Source organism: Anopheles arabiensis, chromosome 2 (assembly GCF_016920715.1).
Source record: "Anopheles arabiensis isolate DONGOLA chromosome 2, AaraD3, whole genome shotgun sequence".
In the NCBI taxonomy this organism is placed as follows: domain Eukaryota; kingdom Metazoa; phylum Arthropoda; class Insecta; order Diptera; family Culicidae; genus Anopheles; species Anopheles arabiensis.
The window spans coordinates 54,690,867-54,701,396 of record NC_053517.1 but is presented as its reverse complement, the minus strand read 5'-3'; the positions used below and the strand labels follow the sequence as shown (position 1 = coordinate 54,701,396).

At 47.1% G+C, this 10,530-nt stretch overlaps 3 protein-coding genes across 4 annotated transcripts; 1 reads left to right on the top strand and 2 right to left on the bottom strand.

The window, feature by feature from the left end:
- Positions 1-663: 663 nt before the first annotated feature.
- Positions 664-4,697, top strand: LOC120898079. The gene is made up of 5 exons (XM_040303420.1): positions 664-1,152; positions 1,247-2,697; positions 2,855-3,059; positions 3,138-3,310; positions 3,374-4,697. Exons 1-5 carry the CDS (start codon positions 930-932, stop codon positions 4,544-4,546), a joined length of 3,225 nt encoding a protein of 1,074 aa, XP_040159354.1. The 5' UTR covers positions 664-929; the 3' UTR covers positions 4,547-4,697.
- A 154-nt stretch (positions 4,698-4,851) lies between these two features.
- Positions 4,852-8,189, bottom strand: LOC120898080 (TBC1 domain family member 22B). Of its 2 annotated transcripts, XM_040303421.1 has the most exons (6): positions 7,664-8,189; positions 6,931-7,585; positions 6,328-6,857; positions 6,059-6,241; positions 5,764-5,987; positions 4,852-5,691 (listed from the first exon to the last, which is right to left on the bottom strand). In XM_040303421.1, the coding sequence occupies exons 1-6, from the start codon at positions 7,692-7,694 to the stop codon at positions 5,557-5,559; spliced, it is 1,758 nt and encodes a 585-aa protein (XP_040159355.1). In that variant the 5' UTR covers positions 7,695-8,189; the 3' UTR covers positions 4,852-5,556. The 2 variants fall into 2 exon arrangements, with proteins under 2 accessions (XP_040159355.1, XP_040159356.1); XM_040303422.1 differs by having other exon boundaries at positions 6,931-8,189.
- A 222-nt stretch (positions 8,190-8,411) lies between these two features.
- On the bottom strand, positions 8,412-10,446 carry LOC120898081 (puff-specific protein Bx42). Its single transcript, XM_040303424.1, is given in 3 exon segments — positions 8,412-9,276; positions 9,279-10,001; positions 10,075-10,446. Coding segments are annotated over 3 exon segments (1,647 nt in total). The 5' UTR covers positions 10,289-10,446; the 3' UTR covers positions 8,412-8,566.
- Between the last annotated feature and the right edge of the window lie 84 nt (positions 10,447-10,530).

Genomic DNA, 10,530 nt, shown 5'->3' with positions numbered 1-10,530 from the left:
GAAAAAAGTCTGAATCTCGTACTCTATTTCGTTTGTCAAATCGTGCACGAAATGTCAATCGAAAACACAGCCGAAAAGTGACTTTTTCACTCGCTTGGGAACCGCTGTCGGTCAAGGCTTGCCTGTACCACCACTTTTGGGCTTGGCTTTCTTTCAGTGACTTATTGATCCCCCCATAGCAGGATAGTCAGTCCTACGTATGGCGGCACGGTCCATTTGGGGCTTGAACCCATGACGGGTATGTTATTAAGACGTACGAGTTGACGACTGTACTACGAGACCGGCCATATTTCGATCACCATAAGCCATTTTAATAACCGTTTATTAACACCGTGTAGCGATGCTTTATTTCAGTACAACAGCCTTGATTCCTATTTTATTCGTAAAATGTTTCGATCGTTTACACACCACTGCACCTTGTCGTTTATTTCAGTTCACATTTCAGTTCAATTTCACACCAGGAGCTTAGCTTCCCTACTTATCCACCAGATTTTCAGACGCAGCTGATTGAGGAGAACTTATTTTATCGATAATCAGAGATTGCAGACGACGATACTACATTCTAAAACGTACCATTGATTGTCAACACAATAAAAAATGGTGTAACCTCTCTTATTCAAATGCTGATGCACAGCGCTGTCATCTGTCACACACCGCTTATCTGACGGCTGTCATAACATTGCAGCATCGCTTCGAAAACACGATGATTTGCACCGAAACTCCCAGCGTTCTTTAAAACCTGTGTCTTAAGATTTTGTAAAGTATTTCTGCTTATTTGTCATTGTACGAATGATTTCGCACATACTCAGTGCCTTCTTCACCCTTGAAACCCGGCTGTAGTTGTAAGGATTGCATCAGAACAATGGTGACGCTGCTATTTGGGAATCCAGTGTACCTTAACTGAAACAAACATTGGTGATAAGAATACGATGGCTTCCGAAATCAGTGCATCCTCATCAACGATAGGCAGCAATCCTGGCAGCGGGACAAGCAACCCTATGGAACAGGATCGACCCCAACCATGCACGGACGATACTTGCCAAGAAAAGTTTCACAAGGTGCTAACTGCTTTCCTGAACCGCGGATTTAAGATCAACAATGATGTGTATCTTGAAATGATAATCAGTCACCTGTCCGGCAAGTATTGCGATGGTAAGTGACGAGGAACTCTAATGTTACGAAACATGGGTATAGAAACTGCCAGTATCGATGAATGCTGTTTTTTTGTTTGTTGCACTACTTCCAGACCATCGTAAATTTGTCAAGTCTACGGAAGTATTCCAGTGGCTAGAGAGCATACTGCAGCAATGGGAAAGTGATCGTGCCCCATCAACAGATATTTCCGCCTTCACGCTCCAGCTGCTGGCGATGATCGTGGAGAACGAGTGGGATTTTGCACGGATTCAAAATGGAAGCCGGATGCTGGATCGTTTTCAGGAGTGTATTCAGCGTAATGGGAAGCTACAAAACCCATCCATCAAATTGGGCCACGTGCTGGTGCTGAAGGCAATCTCTCGCCATGCAATGGGCATGTCGTGGATCAAGCAATCCGGCTCTTGGCGGATTTGTTTGGACTACTACAATGGTTACCAGACGATCTACATAACGCGCGAGACGTCGCTGTTCATTTACGAGGTGCTGGAGCGCTTCTGTACGATGGGGGACTACGAAGAGGTGAAGGAAATCGTGCGCACCATCCTGTCTCCCCTGATTGACTGTGTTTGGAAGAGTCCGGAGCAGGACGATGCGGTGCTGGTGAATGATTATAACTCGCAAAAAATCATCTCTCCACTGCTAAACCTCATGCAAACGCTGTTTCGCAAAATCATCGAATCAAAACAACGCACCCGGGTCGCGTACTTCATTCTCTACACGTACAAATTCGAACGCAATCTCTGGAAGTTTACTGACACCATGCACGACCATACGTACCTTGCCAAAATCTGGCAAACCCACATCTTCGCCAACTGTGCCCGGTTGTGCACGATGGAAATCCCACCGGAGGACACGGTGGCAGTGGATCTGACCTTCGATCGGTACACCATAAACTTTCTAAACTACGTCAACTTTTCCATCCGACGGGGCAACGTCCAGAACGTGATGCTGATGGCCGAAACACACCATTCCTTGTGGCGCATTCTTGGCGATCGCGCTCCGGAAGAGGTTGTGCTGAAAAATCAGAGTATTCGTTTTGGCGACCAAATACTACTGCTGCAGCTCTTTCCGGTCGTTTACGAAATGCAGTGTTTCGCCACGAAAGATTTGCCGGATTATATCGAAAAGTTTTGCACACAGCTGTACGACATTGCGTGCGAGTTTACCATACGGTTGATTTACGCCTGTCGGGACATTTTTCAGGCGTACAATTTAAATGTGACCGAGTTGGCATGTAAATCAATTCAAGGAATTGTGACCACACACAAGCTACCCCGTCCGCGCGCTGTCATTGCGTTTCAAGCGTTCGTGTACTTGCTGAAGGAGTTCCTTCCCGATATGTGCTGCTCGGTCGAGGGAGAAAGAAGCGTCTTCGGCAAGGCGGATCTTATGCTAAGCAAACCTAATCTCCTGTCCGCAATCATCAATGGGTTGATGTCATTGATCGAAAACTTCAAAATCACCTGGAAAGAGTGCATCGAATCGACAGCGATTGTTAATTTCATGTTAAACTTGCTGGCAAACCCCAATCTTCCTCCGAGGGTGAGTACATTGTTACAATGTAAAAAATATTTTGGTATTGTTATATACTTGTAGATGTTTTCGACTTCAGATGTCTAGTTTACCGCTTCTTATACGATGATAGGGTATTGAACTTTGTGGTCCAGCATTTGTGACACCAAATTAATCATTTTTACAGCTGGTCGTGCTAGCACTAAAGCTCACCCAAACCTCCATCGAGCACTTCCTGGCACCAAACCTTGCCCTGCTGATGGATAATATCTCTGGATCGGGACTGGAACATGTTGGCCACATAATCTATAAACGCCTGCACGATCTCAGCTGGGAGGCAAGGGATTCGGCACTCGAGTTGCTCGCATCGATTGTCAGCATATCGGAAATCAGTAACACCATCGTTCGCAACAACAGTACTTAGGAATAGTCATGATTGAACCATATTAATGCGGTTATTTTCTTCACAGAATTTCCCGCTTTTCAAAAGCATATTCTCGATTGTGATATCATCCCGGTTGTAGAAGCTGCAGCAAAGAACGACACTGAAGCGTACGTCCGCGCTTCGGCCCTTCGCTGTCTGACGTTGATGGTCAAGATTCGGTTGCTGTGGGATCATTCGCTTTCCAAGCTTTCCTTAATGGTACGGCATACGGTGGAATGTTTCATGTGCCGGCAATAAAAATGCGATTTAAACCAATTTCAGAATCACCTGATCGACGTTATCGATAACGAAAGTGAAGGAGTGGTTCGTCGCGAAGCGGTCAATACGGTAAAGGAAATCTACGCCAATCATAAAATACAACCGCAATGTTTGGACAGTGTGTTTTCCGTGCTAGCGTATGCTGCCGCAAACGATCTGTACTGGGAGGTGAAGATTAATGCGCTTCAGTTTTGGCGCCTGGTTATGTGCCGACAGTTTCAACATCAAGGGATGATTGACGGAACCTTCCCTGCGGTAACGTTCTCGAAGGAGCATAAAAAAATCGTTACACTCACCGATCGGGAAATTCAAACACGCCTAATGAAGGTACTTAATGAGCTGTCGCTGCGCGGATGCCTGGGAGTGCTGCTCGCCTGTCTCAAAGACGATTGTGATCTGGGAGTGGTCAAAGAAACAATTGCCATCATCGATAAACTGATGTCGCATTTGAACAAGTACAACTTTCTAGACTATTATCAAGTTGTTTTGCGGTCTGGATCTTCCGCAGCACATCCATCAAGCGCTAAAGGCGATTCTTCCGGCCTTTCCCCGGCAAATGCCAATGCGGTACAAGGACCATCATCTACGAACAGCTCAAATTCGCAGCAAGCTTCACCTTTGGCAGGGCGATTGTCGGTTATCGATACGAACTACTCCGAGGTGAAACCCCCTGAGCGATCTTCGATGGAAGCGGGCTCTTTACAAAATCAGGCACAATTGGATTCGACAGCTGCCGCCGCAACCCAAAGTACCGGGGGGACTGGCACAATACCTCCACGACAGCAGCGTAGAAACGATGCTGATTACAACAGCGGCAATGTGGCGTGCAGTTCGGCCAATGCCGACGAAATCATTGATTCTATTGTGAACCTCAACGATATGAACCTACTTTCAGTGACCTACAATCCTCACATGACGAACGTGGCGACTGCCTACGGGCGTCAAACGGGCAACGATTGCGGCTGTGACGAAACACTGCGACATGTGGACCTTTTCCGACAGTATGCTTCCGTCAGTGCGGAAGAGTTTTTGCGCTCCGTACAGTCGCTTGATCTATCCGCGATCGTGGCAAGTCGGCAGCGATGGCTGGAGAACACGGAAAGCTTCGGTTCACTTTTGGACGACGTATTGTTTTCGTACTACGCAGCCGAGGTTAACGATGCGGATTGTTACTGAAGGTGCCTATGAACAGGGGTTTTTATTTTTTGTATTATTTGTCGTAGTTTGTAATGTTGGTTAATGGATTACCCGCTGGATTCTTATCGCAGATAAGAAAAGAAAAATTAAAGGACAATACAAACATACTTTGTCGATTTTGAATGATGAATCATGGTTTAAATGGTGTACAAAGTAGTGATGACAAACTATACTTATAGAGCTGGTATGCATCGCATAAATATCCCATTCATTGCCTTTGTTATCAATTTTTTTTCGGCGAACGTGAGATAACATACAAAGCCCCTCACTGATATCGTTTGCTATAAAGCTGTCCGATATTGGTTTGATTTATTTATTTATGATTTATTTTCTTATAATTAGCTAATTGGTTGTAGTTATCCTCTCTTGTGTTTTTATATAATCTTCTGCTGCTTGATACACAGTTCCTTTTTTTTGCCTTCAGTTCTTCATCCTTGCACCGTTCTCACTCAGTTCTCACCTGGCTTCGATGTTTGTAATGTGCTACCCATTTTTTGGCGTTTTTTTTGCTAGATAAGGTGTACTTTCTGCTTCTATTAAAAAGAAAAAACGGGCAAATTACAAATGTTCCGGGATTCGATGATTTTTATATGCACAGATCGATAACGATAAAAAAAATGATTTCAGTTGCCAGTAAACCGAAACGCAGCCAACATCGCACCGCACACAAACGAAAACATTATGCAAAGACACGTGCCATCTATTGTGTGGCTTGTTCCCTTTGTCCAGAAGTAGAAAAGCAGTTCTTGTTTTACAAGAGTTTAACCCTGCATGTATCATCTTTCACAAACCCTTTTTCTTTCAGCATATTATCGCTCTTCCTAAACCAAAATCGTAATAGCATCGTATTGAGTGAATTGAACCGTCCGTCCCGCCATTGATGTTCGGAGCGGTGTAGAAACAGCGCTTGCGCGATTGTTTCAAATAAACTTGTACAAATAGTTTCTACAGTAGTTTTGATAATACCCACCATCTAGTGTCATTACGGGTCAACTTTTGGCTTCGAGGTGCTTTGGGGCATCGGCATAGGTGAACTTAAGGCGAAACGCTTCGGCCACCAGCACTCCGATATGCGAATCCATCCAGTTGTGTGTGGGTAGATTTTGCAGCAACAGCATCAAACCCTGGACGGAAGAAAGATTGGATATGGCTTATTGTGCTTACGACCCCACCCACAGTGTACCAATGCAACTGACCTGGAAATCTTTTTCCTGCAGCAACTGTTCCCGCCAGTGCAGCAAAAATGCGGCGCACACGTACAATTGAAACACGGCGAAACCGTCCGACTCGGCCAAATAGGTGTCCCACAGCCGGATAGTGCAGTAGAGTGGCAGTTCACGTGTTAGGAGATTGTTCATCCATCGGAACGAAAATTGCAGATAGTCAACACCGTGCATCTGCAGATGTCTGTGCAGCGTTCCTGGGGGGCAAAGCAATGTTATACAGCACAGGTTAGAACCCCGACGACTCACAATCGAAGAGACTTCGTACCATCGATTCGCTGAATCAGTTCCTTCAGCTGATTGACCTTTGCCTGTATCCCGAGCTGTGCAAAAATGTAATTATCCTGGATGCAATCGAGAAATTTGGACAAACACCAAAATGAATCAGATTCGATAATGTCCCGCTGCTCAATGCTGAGGTCACTCAGTTGGCACTGCTCCAAATCTTTATCTAAAGGAAGAACAAACAAACAAAAAAACATTCATTACTGTTATTGTCACACTAAGCACAGCAGGTTGTAGCATCGTCGATCGTACCCGGTCCGACAGCTTCCTGTAGAAAAACGATGAAAAATGGTGTTACGAGATCGTTGATACCCTGCACGTACCCCGAAGCGGGGTGTCGGATGGCCCAGATGAACAGTATTCGCTCAAACATCTCCTGTACGAGCTTCTGCTGAAACAGCGCCACGTGTGGATTCATTCGGGGAACATCGATATGGATTTGGCGGTAGGTGTCCTGCTGACTTTCATCGCGACAGTCCGCATCAAAGTACTGCTGCACCAGCTTTCGGTAGTCGACACGCTTCCGCTCCAGCACCGTTTGACGGCGCTCTAAGCTGGTGGGAAGGTAACCCGAAAGCAGTCGCCAGGTAACTGCTCGCATTTTGCGTGGCACGCCCGACCAACTGAGTTCCTTTAGCGCGATCAGATTCAGTAGCGGTGCCTCGAGGATGTTACTAAACTTTTCGTACTTTGATTCACACTCCACATCCTTCGACGCCACATTTGAGGATAGTTTTAATAATTGTGGACGTCCAGGATACGCATGAAACCGCTGTCGAAGTCTGAAATTCAAATAAGGCAGGTATTAGAAGCAAGTTCGATAATGTCCCACCTACCCTAATCACGGTCATTTACCGTTGATCGTGCGCGTATCCCACTCCATCGTTGGACGATTGCTGCTGCTGCTGTTGTTGTTGGTGTTGCTGATGCTGTTGCTGCTGGGACTGGGATTGGATATCTAAGCTTTCAATTCTTAACTCTGCCTCCACGTGCGCATCACCACAGCCGCTCTGCTGTTGCTCAATCGGATTCGTAGCGGGGCCAGTCAATAATTCCTGTGTGTCCAGGTGGACGGAGGTTTGTGGTTTAGATACACTGCCGCCAGCACCGCTCTTGTGAGTTTTAATCACATTCAGTGCCGCCGTCTGTGAAGCTCGTTTTGATATGCGCGTATCCACTACACCGGAAATAATGCAGAATTCATCGTCGCCGAGGTCCCACGCATCGCTAACGGAGTCCTGATAATCCTGGAACGACGAACTGCCACCCGATGAGCCAGCTCCGATAGTCCGCCCGCTCCCTATACGATTGGTGACCGTGGTAGGTCGACCGGGTATGGTACGGCTGTTGTTGCGCCAAAAGGAAGAGGAAGTCGTACCATCGGCCGCCGTAGTAGTACCACCGGCAGTACTAGCAGTACTGGCGCTACCGCTACTCATGTCCACCCAAGGACTGTTCGTTGGTGAGGATCGATGGTGAACACCGGAACACGGACGACGTTGCTGTACTGCTGCACGATTAGCCACAAAAGATGTGATGTGGGAAAAGCTCAGTCAAATGTTTGTGTGGCACAGTAAAAGATAGCCACCTTGGTAAGAAGGATTCAAATAGAAGGGCATACAAATGTTTCGTTTCACTTTTCTCCGATGAACACTATCCGCGATATCCGCGATGGTACGAGGTGAAGGCAGCGACCTGTGATGATATTTAATTAGACGACGTACACGGTGACAGGACACCGCTATGCTACAGCATGCCTACTCCATCTATTGTCACCCGCAAGGGGCTGGGTCATTGTCGCACGATGCTGGCGGAGGGCGGATGGTAGCAGGTTTAGGTAGTTATCTTGTCCGAAAGGTAGCCAATTTTTCAGCTCGATTGCTACGGGACGAACGGCAAACGGTGGTCTTTTGCAGGGGGTAGTCACGAGATCACACACGTACTTTAGTTCCGAACGATTGTGGTGTTTGTTTCAAGAGAAGCAATGAAATTAAAGCGAATAACATCTACACAAAATCACTGCCCTGCTACGACCATTGTTTCGGCAAATTGTTTCAAACGAAACAGTGTTTTCTGCTTTCCTTTTTTTCTATTTTGGCATTCCATCGTCATTTGACAGTTGGCCATTGTGTTGCGTTTATATCACCGTGTTGGACATACGCGACCATTTGCGGTGCACGCATTTTGGAGAGGAGTTTCCCACGAGTACAGCTCAAATGAACGAGGAATGCCAGTTCACATGTTTTCAAGTGTATTTTCATATGATTTGTTTTGCTGCATCGAAGTAGCAAAGCGTCCAAACATTTGCTCTACTTAGTCTCTTTCTCAACAAGTGATGCGCTTCATTACAGTTTAAATTTTATTGAAATTTTTTTGGGTGATTCTTTAATAAACTAACAACTCAATGTAGTTTTGAAATTAAAATGATACAGATTGATGCCAAATAAGCGTTCGTTGATTTACGCCAAGATTTGCTAATGCACATTTTCTTCTAATCCCTGCGTTTTTTACGATCCTTATCACGGCTACTGCTACCGCTACCACTTGCGCCAGCAAAAGAATCTTCTTTCCTTTTAGGCGCTTTCTTGGCCATCGACAAGAATTGGTCCAAACCAAAGGGATCCTCTTCCTTTTCGAACTGTACCGGCCCTTGCCGTACATTCTGTGCACTGCGGTCCGTTCCGCTGAACTCCTTATCGGGAACGAATCTGTTGGTGTTGACGATCTTGTCCAGATCTGCGCCGTATGCGTCGTTGTCGATTGATTTGCTCGGCCGGTACAAATGTTGTCCCAGGGTGCCCGAGTCACGCCACGGCTTGTCGTAAACGTTGTATGCTTCATCGTCCCCGTACCCAGAGTCCATACCCTTTGAGGTATTGAATAGACGCTGGTCGAACTGTGATTCACCTGCCAGGTTAGTTTTGGCTGGCATTCCCAGTGCAATCTGTTCCGAAATGTCACGCTCCCTCTCACGCTGTAGCTTCGACCGCTTCTCCGGGGCAGCTCTTGCAAGGTTACGATCGCGGGCTCGCTCGCGGTGTCTTTCCGCACGTATCTCATCGCGCTCGCGCAAATCGGTCGTACCCGAGCCCCCGGCAAGACTTTCGCCAGCTGCATCCGGATGACGAATTCCCGCCCGCTCGTCACGCGCACGCTGAGCCATTTGGCGAAGCATGTCTTCCTTCTTTTCCTTTTCTTTTGGGCCAATTTCTTTTCCAGCTGTGCACGAGCCTCCACGGCCTCCCGTGCCTTACGATCGGCGATGTACAGTGCTTCGGCCATCTTGGCGAACTTTTCGTTTATATGCACCTGCTGTAAACCCCGGCCATCGGCAGCAAGACGCTTGTCCAGCGGAATAGTGTAACCCTTTGCGTTTTTCCAGTTTGAAATGCAAGGCGGTACTTTCCATTCCTTCTGCTCCTTTACCGTGACTTTTCTCGTGGGAGAGTGCAGTACCGGCGCAGGAGGAGAAGGCGGCCCGCGGGGGATCTTTTTGTTGATGCGGAAACGGGGCGGTTCCATCGGATCCACTTGTGCTTCCACCATACGAATGATGCGCTGTTTCGCGCCGGAATTGAACGCATCGCCCTGCTGAGACGGCGTGTAGCGGATGTACTGTGCGGGCGCTTGCTTTTCGGCGGCTCTCACCGGCATAGCCGATACGATCTTGTGGTTTGTCAGTTTTTCCAACGCTTTGCGAGTGTTTTCCGTTATTTCGTTAATCGTCTCTTGGTCAGGCATTTGCAGTTCTTCCGAGTCCTCGGCCAGCACTTCCGCTGGAAGCAGTTGGTTTATGTTGGAATACACAATTTTGTCCTTCGAGTGGCCCTGGCGAGCAATGGCATCGTACTTCACCTTCCCTGTTTGGTCTAGCTGTACCGCCAGCGCGTTCGATTTCTTGGACGCATTTCCGGGAGCACCCATACCTGTCACCAAAGGAACGATAGTGGATGTAAATAAACCGATGCATCTTCACCAACATTTGCTCTACTCTCTTACCCAAAGGATACTGGGCCACATGAATTTCCGGAAAAGCACCTCCATCGCCAAAATCTGCATCAGTTCTAGGGATCCATCCTTTGCGCTGTCCGTACGGAGGGGCTGCAACCTTGGCGCTTACCAATGCGCCCATCGATGGTGTCTTCATTTTGCGCTCATCATCTCGATCCCAAACGGGATTGGATGGCGCGGGCAAAACAGTGGACAGTGACATCCTTCCGACCCTATCCTTTCTACATACAATCAGCAAAAATACAGCACAAAGCAATTGGACTGAGGAGAAACGAAATTATCCCACACTATTTATTTTCCACTTCTCTTCGCTTATGCGACGCTGGACCTTTCTTCTGTTGATGCGAAAAAGAAAATGTCGCCTTGACAGCTGAGGCTGCTAATGACGTTGTTGACACTGACAACTTTGAGTCTCGCTATACTGTGGGGTTCAATTCTCGATAG